Raw genomic sequence first — 21315 nt, 5'->3', positions numbered from 1 at the left:
CTCGAGGGCCTCATTTGGTTCTGTGAGTATGTGGTTTGCAACATCAACTATAGAAAAGATAGAGCGGAAGTTTAAGTAAAAAAAATACATTTTTGTAGAACATGTAAAAGTTAATGTTGTATTATTAAAATGAACAATTTTACCAAATTTACATCTACATTTTAAATCTTTTTTCTCTACAAATTGTAATCATGAAAAAACTAAATGTGGATGTAAAATAGTTAAATTTAATAATAAAATAATTGATTTTTAAAATTATTCATCAAAATCACATCAACTAAATATTTAACAATATAAAAACTATATCAAATATATTTTAACTAAACTTTAACAATTACTTTTTGATAAAATATATTTTATTTTAGTATTAAAATAACTCACTCATTTACTATTATTATTTTTTTTACAATTATGTCATCATCATTCATCTATCAAATATATGATGAAGTAAACAATAAGTAAATGAAAAATGATATTAAATACACAACAAATCAAGCAACCAATTATTTAATTAGACAAGATTTAAAAAAAAATCTAATATATTTTAATCAACCAATGTGAAAAGAGTGCTAAATGAATGCAGCATGGAATTTACGGTCACAATATCAATAAAAATGACTAAAATTGTTATTTCTTTATGTCAGTTGAGAGTCTCGATAATCGGTGCAATTCTAGTTTGTTGAACATCTTATGTATTTTTCTTGTTTTCTAAAAGAGTTCCGAAGTACATTATGCATGCAATTTATGCTATTAGGCGAACGATATATTTCTAAACTCATGGTCGGCCATATGAAAGACTGGGGCAGGCTGTTACGCGCCCCTGGGGCCATCATTTTCCTACCCCCGGTCTCAGGAGGTTCAAAAGTTACTTCAAGGTTTTACGACGGCGACATGTTGACCCTGAACAGATTATTTATATTATTTCCTATAGGTAACATTGCGGAAACGAAATGGGAATAACATTCTTCCATCCATTTTCTACAGCGCTTATATCCTCACCGGGGTCAAGTATGTGGATAATATGGGATGTGTGAAACCTATGGACGGTCTATTTGTCATGCACAAAAGCTGTGTCGTTCAGTGCACGGGGGAATAACTAAGTGAGTAACAGGATTATTACAGCTGGGCCTGTGTGCAGCGGAGCCCGTTTACTCACACTAGCAGCAAGTCGAGACGGCAATGGTGAGATATTCTGGGATGACTATTACTTATTGAGTGATTGTTACATTGCTCTGAATTTTTTATTTTTTTTTATTATTTTTTTTTAATAATAATTGATATTTCATAATGACAGAGTGAACATTTTTGGCTTCTTCTAGCATTTTGTAAGCACATGGTGTACGTTCTCTTTGCAACATGATTCAGTTACCAAAATGACTGTGTAACTGTTTGTTCAACAAATGTTTTCAATTTCTAAAGGTTTGTATCTCACTTGGTATTCCAAAATGACACAGTGGATATTTTTCGCTATTGTTAGCATTTTTATGAGCACATGATAGATGTTCACTTGAAACACGATTCAGTTACCAAACTGATTGTGTAATATTATCAATTTATGAATTTTTTATTTTTTTTTTAGCACTAGATATTCTAAAAAGACGGAGTGGATTTTATTTATTTATTTATTTTTAACTACTACTAGCATTTTATGAGCATATGATGGATGTTTAGTTAGTAACACGATTCAGTTAACTCTGCACTGTTTAACAAATATATTTCACTTGATATTCCAAAATGACAGCGCAGACATTTTTGTCGAACGTTAGCAACCAAAGAGCAAATGAAGGACAAACTATTATTGAGTAATGATTTCAAAATGAGTTATCCAGTACTTTGTTGTGCACTATATATATTGCGTGTAATAACATGAGGCGATTAAAACATTCATATAGTTTCACAGTCATAACCGCCCTCTGAGGGAAACTGCAACTACAATGTGGCCCGCGACAGAAATTAATTTGATAGCCTTGGCTTATATTGGGTGGGAGAAAAATTCAGCCCTATTACCCATTATGTTTCAAGAGGTATTTATTTAACCTTTATGTTGACCAGTTTAGTAGTTAACTTTTCATAGTTACACTGAGGTCTTATTTAAGGTTAAGTATTATAAGTTCAAATAAAACTGCCTAAATTAAGCCATTTTTCTAGTTTTGAATAGTGAACAATATTGCCATCTCACACAGCCCTAGTTTTCACAGAATATTCTGAGTCTACGTTATATAAACAAACTTGACTATTACAAAAGCAGCAAGTGACGACGTGAATGTTTTTTGTGCAAGCCTGACAACATGCTTGCAGCATGCTTGCAGGCCGAGCAGGCACGCACAAAACACACACGCACAAGGCCGCAAGGAAATCCTGCTCTTCCTAGGACTGAGTGAGACCTTCTTTCGGCGACCCAAAAATTCGAAACGCCAAAACAAGAAGACATCCAAGTGCCTTTAAAAGTGTCATCTCGGCCCCATCTGAGAGTGACAGCTGTGTGAAATGACAGCTGAGGCCTCCTGCACAACTTTGCACGCACTCACGTCGTCATTGGCCATATTCTAAATGTTTTTTTCTTGCATATATTTGGACGACAAGGCTCCTCGACAGCCGCCCCTCGCAGTCCTCCCTTGCAGTCAGTCGTGATAACGACACCCTGCGTTGCTGAACTCGCAGCCGTCGGTGTAGTTTGTTAGTTATGACGTTGGATTTAATTCTAGTGGAAAACTTTGAGCCAGGCTCACTCTGTCGAGACGCACCGCTCCCTTTTTCTCTCCCCCTCCCTCCTTTCCCTTCCCTCGCCTCCCCCCACTTCCACGCACACGACAAGCTGGACCACACACTAAAACACGCCGAAAATAACAGCGTTAAATAAGAATAACACAAAAAGGGAGAATGTTAGCGGCTCGCTGCAGTGCTGTAAGAGAAGCATTAGTTAGCTTACACTCACCGCGAGGCTAATATGGACGAGAGCCGGGCTGAGTCCGCGGGTGAAAATAGGGCAAGGGAGGCCGCTCCGGTCGTCCGCGGCTGCCAGTCAGTCGTTGTTCATGTTTCTCCGGCGAGGCAACTTAAAATGAGGCGAGAAAAAAACTAGTGCCCCTGTACATTCTACGCTACAGTCGCAAAATGGTGAATGGAGACCCCGAAGCCTTGACAACCAACACGCTCGGCCAATAGCAACGCGCGGACGGGTACAGTAGCCAATGTCAGCGCAAGGAGATGAGGTAGGGGCGGGAGAAGGCCGGAAAGTAAATTTGATTGACAGAGTGAGGAGGCCAATGGCTGTGTGGGAAAACACAGAACAGCTGTAGGGAGACCGAGTAAGCGATGGCCAATCGGGTGCTTCTGTGGGCGTGACTTATACGGAAGTAGTGGCATTATGCTTTTTATTCACGTTTTTCTTTTTTTTAATAAAGTCTTTTAAACCGGTAAACATATAATAGATGGAAATAAAACACGAGAAGAATCTGTCTTAAAAAAAAAAAAAAAGTACAGCTAAAAACGTTCCACCGTCAGCTCAAAAAGTAAAGATACTTAAACCAATCAGACTTAAAACTGTCTTCTATGTCTGATTTCCTCTAATGTCAAATCAAACCCACAGGCTAATTTGAGCAGAAACAAACATTACTTCCAACTTGACACACTTTCTCTTCCGCCAGCTCTCTCTCGCTCGCGTTCTCTCGAGTCTCGACCAATCGCCGACGTTCAAAACACCACTACTTTCCAGAGTTCCGCCCTCTGGCCCAATCGGTGCAGGCGCAGGGGCGCTATACGTCACCATAACCACGCGCGATTGGCCGAGAGCGCTGTGATGCGCCGACCAATAGGCGAACGCAGCGGTGAGGTAATGAGAAGCTTGTTGCCATCAGCTCCGCCAAACGGGAAAAGCCCGTAAAGTGCTCCAAGGGCGGGATTAAGCTTCATTTGAAGGAATCACGCACGTAAAACTATTAAACGCGTGCATGACAAATAGTCAAAGAACACGCGGATATATTTACGTGTAAACGCGCGTTGCTATAGCTAACAAGCGACGATGTGAAGGTAGCCGACGGGAAAACACTGCAGTCTTGACGTGATCCCGGGTGTTACATAACTTGACGTGCCTCCTGAGGAGCGCGCACGCACACGTAGCAGCGTGCGTGACTGTGCACAAGTCAAGCGGAAATGTTTGCGAATGTGCACTAAGGCGATCGTTTATACTTGTATATATCCATCAATCCACCTTATTTTTTTGTTTTGTTTTAGCATCAGCAGCCGCTGCAGGAAGCCACTTTGCCCACCAGATGGCGCCATCGCATTAATACAACGTGCAATGAAGCGGTTGGGAATCATAAAAGCATCAAATTTAACTAGAGAAAAACTGTTTAAAAAACAGAACACTTACAATCATTGAAAAAAAGCGAAATTAGAAAAATTACACAATTTAATTTTAATTTTTCATTTAATTAATTTAACTTTGTTTTTGAAGGAGTATTTTTTGGGGGGGTTGAGAGACTGTTGTGAGGATATGTTTTTTTCATGATTTGTGTGTACAAGGTTTCTCTGTGAGTTTTTAACGTGAGGGTTTTAGGTTAATGTTTCTGGAGTGAGAGTCTTCTTGGTATTTTCTTGTGAGTTTTTTTTTTTTTTTTTTTTTTTTTTTTTTTAAGTGTATGATTTGTTGTTGTGTAAGTGAATGTTATTTTTACATTCCAGCAGGGGCCCCTAACAATGTGTGATAATTAGCTGTGCTGTGATCTGCTTTTTGTCTTGGTGCCTCCCTCCCCCGGACCTTCACCGACCTCTCATCCCTCTCTTGTGTGTGAACCCTGACCTCATCCCTCAGCCAGACAACAGTGCCTCTCGGTTGGAGGCCAAACAGGCCGTCAATCACATTGTGGCGGATGCTTCAAAACCCAACAACAACAAAAAAAGTGATATTAACAAGAACGCTTTAAAATGACAAACGGGTCATAGGGGCAATCTTTTAGCATATTATTCCACAACTATACAACTCAAAAACTGCCACGTGTTTTTGTTTTTCCAACTACAAATGAGGATAGTAGTTTTAAACTTGGTAACACTGTGCAAAATGCTGAATCTGTGCTGACAATGCAGCTCTGCTTACCTTTTGGCTTTTGTATGAGTGCTTTGGCTGCCACGTTCAAGTTGTTCTTTCGGTCTGCAATTTCCGTCAGCCTTGCTGATAAGTCATTGACTGAGAAACTCTGTGGAAGTAGTTACCGTATGTTAATTAGCCCACTGCGATGTCACAATTATTGCATGCATTATTACAAACCCATAGTGCACTCATTTATACATACTACCAACATAAGGCAAGTGAGATGTGTTGAGCCGCTATACTGCACACTGCCACCAGGGAGCACCACAGCTAATGTGACAGTAGATGAGCTTCTCAACGCATTTCAATTTCGTGGTTTGGCATGACACCCTGATCTATAAAATATGGTGACAAAGCAATACGTTTTTATTAGACAGTGCTCTGGCCGTAGCACACAAACTGTTGCTAGGTAAGGTTTTCAATGAATAACTGAGGACGGGGTCTTAAAAAGAATGCGTGACACCACCTTTTTTGATCCCTTTAAATGTAATTAACTAAACATAGGGCATTGCAACCACTTTAAACACTTTCTGAGACTTTGGGACAGCTAAGGATGTTTGAAAGCGTGATATAAATAACGGACTTGACTGAGGGGGGGAAATCTAACCTCCATTTTGGCGGCAGCACACGTAGACGTTCAGCGAAAGATTCCCGTGTACCGCAACACAAAGGTCTGCTTGACAGAAGACACACAAAAACATCACATCCTCAAAATGGCTGGCATGTGCCAGGATAGGAAATGAAAAGTTATCACATTGAAATACTTCTGTCTCACATACCTATGAGTCAAAACAGGCCAATATTGGTAGCGTTTCCTGAAAATACACTAAAAAGCAATTTTGTTCATCAGTTGGCGAATAAATGTAATTGTAAACTAAACGCTAAATGCTAGCATTAGCCAGCTATGCTCAGTGTGATGATGCTTGCACAATGCTAGCCTGTGTGTTCTCCACAGACCTGCTGGTGGCACCAAAAACAAACAGTAAACAAAACCATTTTTACTTTTTTTTTTTTTAATTAACCCTGATTATTGTTTTAATTACACGTGAAGATGAACACAGAAAGAGAAACATTGAGCGGTTGCCTCCCCCTCCTCCATGAAGTCGTCAATCACGTTGACTGACAGCTGACAAGACGCCGACAAAGCGGAGTAACAGTTCAAACATTACAATGCTCTTTTTTTTTTCTTCTTTTAACACATTATCCTTACAGAATCCTCCAAATATGAAAAAAAATATATACACATCAGCATTAATAATAGTAATTTAAAAAAAAAGAAAAAAAAAAAAGAGAGAGAAAACAGTTTCCTGGGTTACACACTTGTGGTAAAAAAAAAAAAAAAAAAAAAAAAGGTCCACTAGAAAGACAGAGTGCAAATTGGGAAAAAATAAAATAAAATCATTCACAGAGGAAAAATAATAACCAAAGCAAAAAGCGGCTGGGCAAGCGTAGATACAAAAAAAGCTGGTTAATATCACGATAGAATATCATTAAAATAGTAACAGTAATATATGCATGTGTGCAGGGAAGGGTTAGCTGGGGGGGGGGGAATTTGATGTGATGTTTTCATGAGCAGACGGGTAGGACTAACTGTTACTTAAAAAAAATAAAATAATACATTTTTGTGTGAGGTTTGACCCGCTTTTTCAAAATAGCACATTATCTGGCCAAGATGATGGCAAAAAATGTGCAAGACCGCAGCTGGCGTTCTATGTGGAACTGTGGAAACCAATACAATCACTCAGAGAGACAGATTAACAAACACACACACTGCCGAAAAACTCTGTCCCTCGCTCAGACATACACAGTGAGCGAGTCATTCTATGGGAAGTCCCGCTCTCTCCACTCTTGCGCTGAGGTTTAGTGATGTCATTTCCTGTGTGTGTTTGTGGAAAGGGTGTGTGTCATTTCTATGGCGACGTCTGTGATGTCACCCAACATGGGTGCGGGTATGTGTTGGGTCGACAGTCCACATCTCAGCCAATCAGAGCATGGTGCCAGCTTTGGACCTGCGTTTACATGATATCGTGGGCCCTAACTTTCATATTTATCAATATAAACTTGAACTGCGGCACAAGAAGGCAAAGGCGTGGTAATACAGTGGGCGTTATATAGAATATATATATACTGTATTTATATGTACACATCTTCAGCTCGAAAAATAGGTTGTAGTTTCCCGATTTGTATCAAACGACCACCTTGAAATATAATATTTGGATTTTTTTGACTAAAATATATATATAGTTTAATGTTTAAAAACAGAAGGCAAGTTGGTGCGTGGTGCTTTCAAAGGCACGCTTGTTTGGATTTAAAATTGGAAATATAATTTTTTAAGTCAAGAAAAATAAGCTCTCTGCCTGAGTTTCGTTTTGTGACATTCATGGCAGCAGCAGCACTCAAAAAACAAACAAAAAAAAGACAGTCAGTCACGCTTTGTTGCCAATAGTTTAAAAAAAACTTTTTTTAAAAAAGTTGTTGTTTTTTTTTTTTTTAAACGGTTCGGCTTTTTTGGCGCTGACAAACAAAATGCCCCAAAAACACGTCAACACGTTATGCCAGGAGTCTTTGGAAATGACGGGAATGACGATGGGATTCGCCAAAGCTCCAAAAACGTTCAAGTTTCTCCAGAAGCAGAAGGGACAAAATGTCCGCCCCTGGCAACGCAACAACATGGCTGGCGGAGAGTCCGAGTCACTTCCTGAAAGCGTACAAAACGTCCTCGCCTCCAGGAAGAAGCGGTTCCGTAAACGTCCGGAATGTTCCCCGGCCACGGCGCCAGGCGAGGGATCCGTCTTCAGTCCCGAAACCACCGTCGCCAGGCACTTCTGTCAAGTCAACAAAATGGAGGGCTCGCCACCTGCCGAAAAAAGGTGATTCCATCGAGTCCAATGATGAACTGTTCACGCGTTACGGCCATTTGACTTTGATTGGCCGAAAAGAAAAGTCCAAAGTTGTTGACCTCGAAGGAGTGTGTGATGCTCTTTCAAACAGACCCAAAAAAATAACAATTGTGGCCACAATATTGATATAAACGTGCAAACAAAATGCCAATATGCGGTCAAGAAATAGTCAAATAAAAGTAGGATTTGGTACCAAAAAAAGGTTAACCAACAAACGAATGATTGTTGATTGAGTATAACTCATTAAAATAAAGTGAAAACTAATCATAGCAATTTGTGTAGGATTTCGTATAAAAACAAGAAGGGGGAAATGACGAAAAAAAATAAAATAAATCACCTCTGAAATAAAAACCAGGAGGAACCAGGAGTGTGAAATAACTAGCTAGCTAGATCCCAGTTCGACCAAAAATGTTTTTTTTTTTTTTAAACAAAACATTCCTCTAAGTAGGTGTAGAATGTAATTTTCCCCTCACAAAAAAAATAAACAAAAAACAATTCCAAGTCCAACAATCTTCAAATGATTAGAACCGAGAAATCCCAGTGAGTGGGAATCAATTCTCTCAAGAATTTAATACGGTTTTGCACGTGTTTTCCAAGAAGCTAACACAAATTAGTTATGCTCTCAGAAAGCAAAAAGGACACAAATGATATCATCATCCTAGAAGCCAGTTCTACTCAAGCAGCGTGGAATTTGGTAGAAGGGTCTTATGTAGGGATGTAACGACGATATTGTGATTAAAATTGACACTATATCGTCATGTTACGATATTTAAAGGAGCACTGTAAAAAAAATAATTTCCTCACTTCAGCCAAACAGCATTGTACATGAAGTTCTGTGAACAAGTTTTTACAAAATTGTGAGATTATACAGTATCCTGATTTATTTATTTTTTTAACCAATAAACCAGTCATATATATAGATCAGTGGCAGACCCACAGCAAAGTGTCAGAGACAGAAAGTCAGCCATTTTGGACTGAAACAATCATTTCAATTCCAGAAAAGACTCCGCTCCACTCTCCTCCAAGTTATTAATGGGAATGATATGACAGCCGTCAAGTATTTTGTGCGCACAAATTAGCATTTGAACACAGTTTGTCTATATTGTGACCACAATAATAAGAATAAAAAAAATGTTCCCATGTGATGACCTCGGGTTCTCAGCAGCTAGCATTTTCCAACGACAACTGGGCGGTGGCTCTCTGCAGCTCGGAGCTGGCCCGGCGCTGGGCGGGCGGCGGGGGCATCATCAAGCCCAAAATCAGACCCCGCCCTCCCCCGTTGTCCACAAGCCCCTCCTCCCTCTCCTCGCGCCCCTCGGCCCTCACCTTCTTGTCCTCGGCCTCGTCCCGCTCGCCGTCCGCCTCCATCTTTTGGTCCTCGCTCCAGCGCCGCTTGAAGCGCAGTTTGAGCGGGATGCAGCGGGTGCCGCCGGGGCTGATGGGGGCGGCCGGCGCCGGCTCCGTCTTCAGGCTGAGCAGCGGGAACGCCGAGTGGCCGGCGCTGAGAGGCGGAGTGGCCGGCGTTTTGAACACTTCCTCGTCGTCGTCGTCCGGGTCCCGGTTGTCGGGATGAGAGGGCGGCTGCGGGTAGGGGGCGGGGGGGCTGCCGCCGGCCTTGGAATGATTGTGGAGCTGATTATGGGACGCGGGCGCAAAGATGTCGTCGTCATCTGGGTTCAGCTCGTCTTCCTCGCTTATGTCGGTCACTTCCACCTCCTCCTCGGATTCAATGTCGGATATGGGCTCCACCTGAAAGTGATGCGTTTGGGAGTTATTGATTTGAGCCAGATGCGTATTGTATACAGTTGAGACTACAACAAGCTATGCCAATTTCTGTCAGCATGTCGATGGCATTTTGCATTTAAAGTTAGCATGAAGCTAGCGGACTTGGTTGAACATTTTGCTTCAGTTCTTTCATGATGCGTGTCAATTTACAGTCAGTCTGGTTGTGACAAAAGCAGCTTAAAGCAAGCATGGTTTTCTTCAGTTTGGAAAAAATGAGTGACAGTGAGGATGCTTGTCTTTTAATACAATGACGTGTTTAAAAAAAACAAAAAACTATTTTTTTATTTGGTCTATCACAATCAGTTTTGGAGTTTGCTGTATATGTAGATGTAATCATTTGGCCTGTTTCTGCGACACGTCAATGAATGTGTCCACCATATTGAATGTGGCAGATCTGCGTTATAAACTAACGCAGGTCGTAAAATCGACAGAACTTCTTAAAGTGACAACTTACAAAGCACAAAATTAGCACTTTTCGTTCATTCGGAAAGTCAGCGTGTGCTAATATTTTCAATAAAGGACGTGATATAGAATTTATTTGGGAAATGGAGAGCTCCTAAAACGATGCATGGAACTTTTAATCTCATGATTACTCATTAATATATTTAGGATGCAATTAAGTACCAAACCAAAGGCGGCTCTAATCTTGAGCGAAAGACTGAGTTCTAGTTCCGAAGTTCTTAAACTACTGCTGCCCAATATGATTAGATTTAGTCATTTATATCCATTCGACTACCAGTACTCATGTTTGCGGCTCTCTTTCCTTTATGAGCGCCGTTTCCGGTTCTCTCATCGCTCTCTTTGGGAAGCCGATATTAGGTTTGCTCTGCAACTAATAACTACCAAGGGCAATTTATTTAAATAGGAAAGGCTTCTGCCTTCTTCATTGTTTGGTGGCTGGCTTCATCACAGAAACTACTCATGCCACAAAGCTAGTAAAAAGTCATTTCTTTAAATCATACGTTTTCTCCACATACAATCTTTAATGCTCCTTGAGATGTCTATGTACGTAAGTCTCTCATGCAACAAGTCTTCCAACAACAACGACCATTTTGGTTGTTTTACCATGCACCAAAATACGACCAAGTATTGCGTATTGTAGTTTAGAGACCTCTATCAGCCATGTTAAATAGCGAAGAAACACAAAACACAGACTCGAACCCGGATCTTCTGTGCGAAAGACTAACATCTAACTTACTGAGCTAACAGTCCACTAACAAGCTTCGTGTTCATTTTTAGTCTTGACATTTATGTCACATACTAATGAGGTTAAGGTGACGCTTTCAGTGAGGTTGTACAGTACACGTTACATCTTCACATGGGACACTAATGGTTGAAATTAGGAAAAGGCATAGTGAGGTCCTACAAAACGTAGTCAACACTAAAGCAATCAAAGGACGAAGAGCTCCGTCGGATAAACACTCGTCTTTGGACCAGACAGACTGGGTTTGAAACTCTCTTTAGTATTTTTGCGCTATTTAACACGGCCGCTAGAGGTCGCTTAACTAAAATACGCAAAACGTAATTTGCCACCTTTTGAAAATGACCAATGTGGTTGTATTGATTGGAGGACTGTCTCCTCTCATGACATCACTTTGTCCAGGTCTCACCTTGATCTTGGGCGCCGCGGTGAACAAGGAGGACTGGCCGGCCGCCGAGGACGAGGCCGCCGCCGGCGCCGCCAGCGAGCTTCCCGCTTCCCTCTGTTTGCGACCGAGGGGCGGCGGCTGCAGCTTGAACTTGAAGGCCTCCTCGCCGCCGCCGCCGAGCCCCGGCTGCCCTCCCAGCGGATGGGAGAGCGGCAGGGGCAGTCCGTGCAGGTGGTGGGGGGCCGCCTTCTCCGGGGTGGGGCGGTGGGGCTGCGGGATGACGATGTTGGGGTAGTGGAGGAAGGCGCGGGGGCTGAGGTGGTAGTTGTAGACAGACTGCGTGTGGGCCTGAAGGTAGTGCTTCATGTCTTCCGGGTTGAAGGAGAAGTGGGAGCCCATCATGGGGGAGGGGAGGGACGGGGAGGGGGTGTACGGCAGGTGCGGGGTGGGCGTCATGGAGAGGGCCGGAGACAGAGTCGGGCCCAGCAGCCCGCCGGGGCCCGGCAGGGGGGACACCGGGAAGGGGGACAGCGGCTCTGGGTGGACCCGGTGCGGTCGGGGGAGGCCGGGGGCGCCGCCGTAGAGCCGGAAAAGAGACTCGTGCGACAGGCGGGGCGGGAGGAGCCCCCGGAACGCCCGCTCGGGCCCGACGCCGCGCTCCTCGGCCGCCGCCGCCACCTCCTCCAGCTCCGAGTTGGTGGAGGTGCCGTCGCTGCAGTCGCTGACGGAGCCGCGGGCCACGCGCCGCGCCACGCCGCTGAACACGCCCGGGCTGCGGAGCTCCTCGCTGGACGACAGCACGTCCGACGGTGTGGAGGGCGGGAAGCGGAAGTGGGTGCCCCCGGTGGGCACGGGCGGGGCGCTCTGCGGGATACCGCGACCTGAAACCAATTAGATGTGACAATCAGCAAAAGTGGGGACGACTTGGATAAACACCATCCTTCCACCGTGACTCACTGCTGCTGTGTTTCTAATCATTTTCTGGAACAGCATAAAAAAATCATTAAGCAGAAACCATGTGAGGTTTTGGCTGCGCATACAAAACTTGACTTGTTTGGGAATTTGTGGGCGAGAAAAGACAAATAAAACCACAAGCGTCGCATCAATGCATCTGACGCCAGGGAGGGAATGTTTGCTCGAAGCATAAAGCAATAAAATCAAGGCCGCTAAACAATAAAAAAAAAAGAAATTAAAAAAATATTTTACAAGAATCTGACTTCCGATATTAATCGATTTTTTCCTCTTTGCTTGTGCAAAAGCATAGACATACATTTAGCATGTTTTGCTTTTTCCCTTCTGGGGTTTTTCTTGATACTTTTTTGAAACTGTCGCCCCCCCCCAAGCGTTAACTCGTGTGAATTTCCACAGGGGGGAAAATTAAAATAAAAAGAAAATTACTTCCTGTTAATGATGCTGTCTTGTATGGTTTGGTTGAAATATACAATGTTCAATTCATTTCAGTTGTGCATGCGCTGCAAAGTAGCAGTTGTTTGAACGCAGGGCTTGAGTCCACCTTTATCAAGTCCAAGTCAAGTTCAAGTTACAAAGGTCTACATCCAGGTCAAGTCCAAGTCTAAGACCAGATACTTTCACGGCCACAAAATGAGAGAAATTTAATATTGCATATTAAATATCTATGGTCTCTCCCTATTATCCTGCCACAGATGGGAGTCCAGAACAAATAAAACTGCGCTTCACTGTAAACAATTCAATTGAATAATTCTCAACAATTAGCCTGCACCCCACACTGAGGGAAACTGAGTCCATCATGGGTGCCCCTTCTCTACGTCTCTTGAACCCCCCAAAACCCCTCCTCTAGCTATCCTTCCAGCAAGACTGTGGCACTGCAATAAATTTTTGGCCTGCGTACGCATGCCAGAATTAAATACTGGAAAAATGTCTTTGGCTGCCATTACAAACATGGGCTGGGCTGCTCTCCTTCCCCCAGTGGACTGCCACTGTGTGTGTGTGTGTGTGCGCACGCAACAAGCGGCGCAGACTGACGTGGGCACGCGTGTGCGCATGTAACATCCCAACACGCGTGGGCCACATCACACACACTATAATTAAAGTATCGTGCCTCACTTAAGTCAGCTCCATATGGGCCCTGTTTATACTGTAACAGAACACAGGGAGACCACTTGGGGGGGGGGTTATGGTGCAGGGAGGGGGGGAGAGTGTGGGTGAGCTTGTCATGATGACATCACGCGCATCACGACATCATTTATTGATCGTTGACAGACTGATGTCCTTTGTGTGGCTTTCAAGTGCTTTGCCACCTGACATGTTAGCCACGCTGCTAATTAGCAATGTTTCGGTCCCTTTATTGAGCACCTATTTAACATTCGGCAAGTGTTAGGCCAACAAAACAATACAAAAAGTAGTTTGCGAAGAAAAACTGTGTTGTGCAGTAGGGCCCGACCAATATATAAATTTTTGGCAGAAAAAAATACAGGTTACGATAAACCTGCAGATTATTTATTTAAAAATATATATTTCATGCATAAAATTATCCCCCCCTCACCCAATAAATTTTTCAATGGGTGTCACTCAAACTTTCTCTGCTTGAATGACAAGTGCATAGTCTGACCTTATCAACATATTTGAATAAATTATACAAGGTTATTGTATAGATTTGTGTGTCAATAATAAAACCATTCTTATTTGTTTACAACTGCTCTAAAGCATTAACCTTTTATATTTTTATCTTGTGTTATGTTCACACAAGTCTTGGGACTTACTGGGCTAACCTGGGAACTCAGGGATTGTATTTCGTGCCATGTCATGTGGAAATGCATGTTAAGACAAACAATTTTTTTTTTTTTTTAAATCCTTCGATGCTTGCGTCCTAGAATTTTGAGAAAAAGTCTGACTTCTAAATAATAAGTGAAGTAAGAATAGAATAAACTACAATAATAGCAACTGGGGGGAAAAAAAAAGCAGTAAGAACAACAAATACTGACTGCTACTGTGCGTTTTAGCCCCTTGGGGGCAGTGTGGTGCCGTGCATCCATGGTGTACACACAAAGTAAGTACAGAAGAAAGTTACTGGACTGGACTACGATTGAGTTCTTTTAAAATAAATCCTTTTTCACACATTGAGAAGAATTTGTGTTATCTGACGTGTGGGTATGTGTTCCCACAGCATTTGTGTGCGAGTATTCGTTATTTGAAGGAAAAACACTCCCAAAGTCGATGCTAATGCTGTTAGCATTTGAATGGGATCCTCCCTTCGCTTTCAGCATTAGCGCTAGGCTAGCGATGTTTTAAAAACGAAGCTTTGTATTTAAATATACAGTTCATGTAATTCTTATCGTCGTGTGTTTAGTTTTACAGTTAACTCCAAACGGGGTGTCATTAAACGGGTTAAATAATCAGCCATTTGGCCCAATTGGCTGATTGTTTAGGCCGGTGTTTGAAGGGCAATAATCGATGAAGTTGGTCAGGCCCTGTTGTACGCCTTCAGTGTCGTACGTGATGTGAGCCCAAGTGTGAATGAATGTACCTGAGCCCATGTCAATGAAGGGGTAGTTGACCAGCACCAGTTTGTTGAAGTTGAACTTGTAGGTGAAGCGCTTGCCTTTGGTCTTGTGGAGGATCCTCTTGTTGTAGTAGTACCTGCGGAGGCGACAGCACATCGTCATCACCCGATCCCCCGCCAACACCACCTCCTCCTCCTCCTCCTCCTCCAATTCACGCGACGTTCCAGGCAGGACGTGGCGACCCCCACCACTCCAACCCCCGTGGCAAGAACATGTGGTTATATACGTGAAGGAAGTGAGGCAGGATGAGTCACCGTCAGAGAAGGTGGAGGAGTGAAGAGCGAGCGGCTGACAGCTCATCTAACAAGATGATCAAATGTGAGTCACGCAGCGAGCCTCCGGACTTTTGTTTCAGCATCGTCTCTCGCTCCCATTGTCAAAAGGCGAAAACTTTATTCACATTTTCCACACGCTTGGCTGCATTCACACATTCTGATGTCAACAAGCTGCAAAGATGACGTCTCCCTTCCATGAGATATATTGTGCTGCTTTTTGCTTATGGAGCTCGACACTTCATTAGGGACACGAATGAGATTCAATCAGACAGCTACAGCAGCGCTATTTTTTTGAATCAACCATTCCACTGATTATAACAGTAATCGGGTAAAAATTGATTTGACATGATTAAACAAGAAAATGTGCAAGCGAGGTGCAGGCATTGTTGTCCATTTATTGTTACTGGCCTTGTGAGTGACGTGGGAGTCACAAACTAGAGTGTGACTATTGTGAGTCGAGCTGTCAAAATTAATCCATTAATTGACCATCAAATTAATCTGCAACTACTTTAATATTCGAGTAATCGTGTGGAGCTATTTTTCTACATAAAATTGTCCAAATCCTCTGATTACAGCCTATCACCAGTAATTGTTGCTTAGGACCGCCCCCTCATTTGAATAACATTTCAACCTGGCAGAGCGTCGGCAGCACAAAATGTGAGAGCAGAGTGTTTTTATTTATTGTTGATTTATACTTAATATTTATATATTTATTTTTACTTTTATTTATTTATTTAGTACTGAAATGTATTGCATTCACTTGAGAAAAAAAAACTGACTAATTTTTTTGGGGGAGCTTGTTTTGAGTAATTTTTTTTTTTCTGATTTACTGAATATTTTTTACTGTCATAAAAAAAATATTCCAAAAAATGAAAAAAAAAAAAAACAAAAAAACTCAGAAAAACAGGGGGGAAAAAATTATTACAAAAAACAGAAGTTGATGCTCTGGGTTTTTTTTTGAATAATTCCCCCCCCCCCCCACCCTGTTTTCCGGAGTATTTTTTTTTTCTGTTTTTCTGAATTATTTTTTTTTTTTCCATGACAGAAAAAAATATTCATTAAAACGGAAAAAAAATATTCAGAAAAACAGAAAAATAAACAATTACTCAACTACTCCGAAAAACAGGATTTTTTTTTTCAAGTGAGTGCAACACGCTTCTGTAATTTAGGGATATATTTTGTTTTTATTTCCATTCATATATTTTTTTTGCTTTAGTTTTTGAATTATTTTTTATATCCATTTTTATTTTCACTTTTAGGCATTTATTTATTTAGTCATTTATATATACATTTTTAATTTTTGGCAGTTTTGTCCCGAATCAAGCGTCTGATGAGCGTATCCAAACGATCAGCACTCCAAATAAAAGCCAGACGTGGGTTGGGGTCGGGGCTGCGCGACGAGCCGGGACGGGACGGAACAAGTCCGACACATACGCGCGAAAGAACACACATAATACACCGGGTTGACGAACCGCCCCCCCCCCCCCCCCCCCCCCCCCCCCCCCCCCGTCTAGCTTTGAAGATCACTTGAACTTTCCCTGGGCCGGAGCGTGCTTCTGGCTCGGCTCGCCCGAGTCACGAGCGGCTGCAACATTCCCGCTCGACACGAAAAATAGGAAGTGTGGCAAATAAGGCGCAGATGGGCCGGAGGAGGGCTGACATATAACAAAGGTGTGAAGCGCATGTGTGTGTGTAACTCATCCGGCAAATGGAACCCACACCAAGCTACACAACACAGGAGGCCACATGGATGACAAACCGTGTGTGTGTTATGTGCAGCAAGAGAACAGACCGTCCGCTAAATAAAACCCCAGCAACAAGATCATCATCACCATCATCATCATCATCATCATACATGTGAGCCACACAGGCTTTGGGAACATTTCTAAAATGGTCTGTCACCCTCCACTTTCGCATCAATCTGACCTGGACCGCTTCTGAGGCATGTTGAGTGACAGACAAAAAAAAAAGAAGAAAAAAAAGTGATGAATATGAGCAAGAGCAGCAGTGGAAATGAGAAACAGGAGTCATGATGTCCACTCCGGTGCTTGCCAGGAGGGTAACGTCATTTTATGAAGCATCTTTTATGTTACAAAAAGTTATTTTCCATCCGAAGAAAAATCTTCAGAGGTTTTCCACGGTCATAAAATACACTGCTTGGAGGGAAAAAAATAATAAAAAAATAAAAAATCAAGATGCATACTGGTGTGCAGTAGACACAGGTTGCTAGCCCGTTAGCTATTAGCAATATTGTATTGCTAGCAATATTGTGGGAATGGTCGAGTAAAGTCGAGCCACTGACTTATTTTCACAAATGTTCAATCTTCAATATAATTGAACAAATCTTATTTTTTTTCCTAGTGGGATATGAGGACTGTTCAAAATAGACAAAGATTGATATGATTTTTTTTTTTTAAATTTTCAGGGCCAATACAGATTATTAGTAGTCAAGGAGGCCGATAACTGATATTGGGAACTTTCAGTATAAAGGGAAAATATTGGCGTCAATGAATAAATAAATTACGACGGCGTATTAGGGTTAAGTAACAATGTCTTTATTTTTATAGAGGGCGGGGCAATATTCTGAGAATTTTTTTCCCCCCAGAATATTAGAAAGTCACAAATTTGCCACTTTAGAAAGTCGCAATTTTGCCACTTTCTAATTTTTTTTTTTTCTTGGAGTATTGCCCCTGCCCTATTAAAAAAAAAAATATATATATATATATATATATTTATACGTGGCCCTAATACGCCGTTGTAATTAAAAACTAAATAAATAAATAAATGTCGATACTCATCAAAATGCTGAATATCAGCACTGAAAATCGGTCTATCCCAAGTTAAAAATAATTCGATTGTATATGTATTTTCCGTGTCAACCAATTGATCCAAATGAACAGATAAGCTCGTTCAAACTCAAACAGACGGTTTTGTGGTCTCTGACCTGAGGGCGCGGCTGAGCTTGTCGTAGTTCATCTGCGGCTTGCATTTGCGGGCGCCCCACAGCCGGGCCACCTCGTCCGGGTCCTTGATGACAAACTCGCCGTAGTCGCCCTGCCAGGCGATGACGTCGTGGTACTCCTCCTTGCGCAACAGTTCCAAGATGAAGTGCCACAGCTGGATCTGCCGCGAGCCCGGGCTCGACTCGGGCTTGTAGGCCCACTCGGGGAAAGCGAACCCTGACATTGGATGACAGACAAGGATGGACATCAGGTGGATGGCAGATGAACCAAGAGGGGAAAGTGAGCTGGATTGGTTTCAAGTAGCACATATCGTTCACTTGTATTTTTACTTGTTAAAAACCCCCACCCCACCTCTGGCCTTATACTGACTACCACGTAGTTTATACAGTCTGCTCGCGAGGTGGGAGGAGCAAGATGGCCGCCCTGTGACTTCAACGGCTTGCACGGGCCTGTAAGGGCTATCGGCTATCCAGTCATATATTCATGCCAGTGAATGTAAGATAGCAGTTAGCCTAGCTTATATTCCGTCTTCTACTCTTCTTCTTTTTTTCGACAGTCTGGAATATCCTGTGACACCCCCCATAGGTCAGCCTTGGTACTACACCAGACATCGTAACGTGCTTCGTGTGCTGTGTCGTTTATTTCCAGTACAAAGAAGGCCATTTTATTTTTCGTTACGTCGTCTTCCATATTTTAAAAATCTGTTGTTAAAAATAGTGGTGTGGACCCCGCTTTTATTATCTTTTTTTTAGTTTATATTCCTTAACAAACTACATTAGCAACTGAGTTAGGAACTTGTTAAAAGTAAATTGTAAATTGTCTATTTTTTTTTTTGCATTTAACAGGGGTGACTCAGCAAGAAACAACTCCAGAATCTTAATTCTTGCAGCTGCTTTCTCAGCACCACAATAACTGGAACACAACGTGCCGACTTTGCCTCGGTTGCCGGGAAAAAGTCGGGCTGGCCGCCACCATGGGCGGCTTGCCGCAGGCGGCGGTCGCATCACCGGCGCGCTGCCGCTATCGCCGTCGGATGGACGGCAAAGGTGCAGACAAAATATAAGCACGCGGGCGCTGTGGACGGGCGTGTGCGGCAGTAAAAGACTCAACATACGGCCTTTAGTGTCACTCACGCACATATACGTACACACACACACACCTCATTAAAACCAGATGTGCTTGTCAGCCAGGCTCAGCGCTGAGGTTAGGAAACATATGGGCACAATATAACAATACTGCTTTGTGTGTGTGTGCAAGAAAAGCTCTATGGCAAGCGCTTGGTTGCAATCAGTTTCCCCACACTCCACAAACTGTATCATATCTATACTGTATTGGCAACTTTATGCCAACTTTATGCCAAGTGCCAACACGTGCGCGCACACAGACACAAACAAAAAAGAAAACTACTCAGATATGTCACACAGGTAAGTGTGCACATCTGGTGCGCTTTATTGGCCTGTAAAAGTTTTGGGCCAGTGTCATAAAAGATGATGAAAACATGAAAAGCAGATTTGAAAACAAAACAAAACAAAACAAAGGAAGACACCTGGCAGACAAAATGGCCTCCCACCGCCAAAAGGTATCACAATATGGAGCCCAGATGGCCATTAAAAGTAATTATTACTTTTCATACTTAGACATAAAACTGCGTTTGTGGCAATGCTTGTCATTTATGGACATGTCGGGAAATGGCCAGAAGAAGCAGTGAGGAGCCCGTCGGGTGGTCCTGTACGGGTCGTGTGTACGTGTAAAAATTAGTGTGAGAATGCGTGCGTGTGCAATTTTGAACGATAACCGGTGCATCATTTTGGGCCAAATTTTTACTCAAAACATTTCCATCAAAATATCAAATATTGTCATTCTGTATCGGTGATAACTGAAACTCATACGCTCTAAAACGGTGCTATCTGTTCACTCCTAATGTAGGAGTGCATGTGTCCACGTGCTGACTCGGCACATTCTGCCTGCACGACGCTGATTTACGTAGCGGCTCATTTACAGCCTGAGCAAGCAGCGACAGGACTCTCCGCTTATCGACATGGCACCATTACGGCGGCTATAAAAAGGGCAACGTCACACACGACCCCTTGGCGAGGGGAAGCGCTAGCCGGGTTAGCGGCGGTGGTCATCACTCACGAGCGAGCACACGCGGAGACGAGTACAAATGAAAAAGAACGATGTGAATGCACATGGGACTGCAATGGTGATACATCTTTTGGCTAAACAGTGGAAAAAGTGTGATCCACTTTGCCCTGCGGGGAAAAATTTAACACATTCAAGCTGCCTAATAGTCAAGTGAGGTTGGCTACAACTCACCAGCGACACTAATGAGGGAAAGCAGTATAGAAAATGGATGGCTGAAGCGGCCTATAGTCGTCTTGATGGAAAAACAACTCGTTCTGGCAATGGTGACATTTTACGGTTGGCTGGTTTAAAAACAACAACAAATTGGACTGAACAAAAAGCTAACAATAAAGAAGTGATGATGGCCAAATAACTTGTAAACAATGCCTGATTGTGTCATTATGATTACAACATTAGGTACACTTGCACAATCCGTTTTGATTGAAACCGTCTGTGTAAAAATCTGAACGCCGGTGATCAACATTTTGAACAGAATTGAGGAATTTCAAACTGAATTCACTTTTTACACCAAGGTATGAATAGCTTTTCAGCTGGCGTACATGTACAAATAGTTATCAATAGGGATGGGCGAGTACCAGGTATCGGTATCGGGCCGATACCAGCCTTTTTTCAAGAACTCGTGACGCAGACGAGTACAAGCGACCGATGCAGTTAAGTGAGTCCTCCTAGCTTGTAACTGGCGCAAGCTTGCAGCAGTTTTTCACCAAAACTTCACCGGTTAAACTAAAAGAGCATTTTTGTGTTTTATTTTGAGCGTTAAGACTATTGAAGAGTGACTGTGCTGTTTTTTTTGGGTCAAAATTAAAAGGAAATATATTTGTTTAAAAATATCTTTTAGTGACTTTTTTTTTTTTTATTTGTCAAAATGTACTACTGGTATCAGCAGTTGGTATCGTTATCGGTGAGTAGTGAGGGCCTGAGTATCGGTATCGGTCTGAAAAAAAGTGGTATCGAACATCCCTAGTTATCAATGTTTGTTCAGAGTGTATTATGCTATCAATGATTCCATCAAGTGATAATAAATTTT

The 21315-nt window shown here is 42.4% G+C and overlaps 2 protein-coding genes across 6 annotated transcripts in view; both read right to left on the bottom strand.

Moving 5' to 3' along the window:
• cica (capicua transcriptional repressor a) overlaps positions 1-3111 on the bottom strand; it is a 30355-nt gene extending 27244 nt beyond the window's left edge. For all 4 annotated transcript variants that reach the window (XM_077507837.1, XM_077507840.1, XM_077507839.1 and 1 more), the window contains exon 1: positions 2936-3111. The gene's annotated coding sequence lies outside the window, so the exon portion shown is untranslated. The remainder of the gene's footprint in view (positions 1-2935) is intronic.
• A 2970-nt stretch (positions 3112-6081) lies between these two features.
• The window catches only part of erf (Ets2 repressor factor), a 40218-nt gene continuing 24984 nt past the window's right edge, over positions 6082-21315 (bottom strand). Inside the window, exons 3-7 of one of the 2 annotated variants that reach the window (XM_077506434.1) lie at positions 18125-18359; positions 14869-14981; positions 11385-12244; positions 9316-9738; positions 6082-7946 (exon numbers count right to left, since the gene is read on the bottom strand). In XM_077506434.1, the coding sequence (XP_077362560.1) occupies positions 7923-7946; positions 9316-9738; positions 11385-12244; positions 14869-14981; positions 18125-18359 (1655 nt within the window). In that variant the 3' untranslated portion in view covers positions 6082-7922. Of the gene's footprint in view, positions 9739-11384; positions 12245-14868; positions 14982-18124; positions 18360-21315 lie in introns of both variants that reach the window. The other variant, XM_077506433.1, reaches the window with a different exon arrangement.

This window comes from Festucalex cinctus, chromosome 19 (genome assembly GCF_051991245.1).
Source record: "Festucalex cinctus isolate MCC-2025b chromosome 19, RoL_Fcin_1.0, whole genome shotgun sequence".
Lineage (NCBI taxonomy): Eukaryota > Metazoa > Chordata > Actinopteri > Syngnathiformes > Syngnathidae > Festucalex > Festucalex cinctus.
Note: the sequence above shows the minus strand (reverse complement) of the source record. Positions and strands in the feature narration are given on the sequence as shown.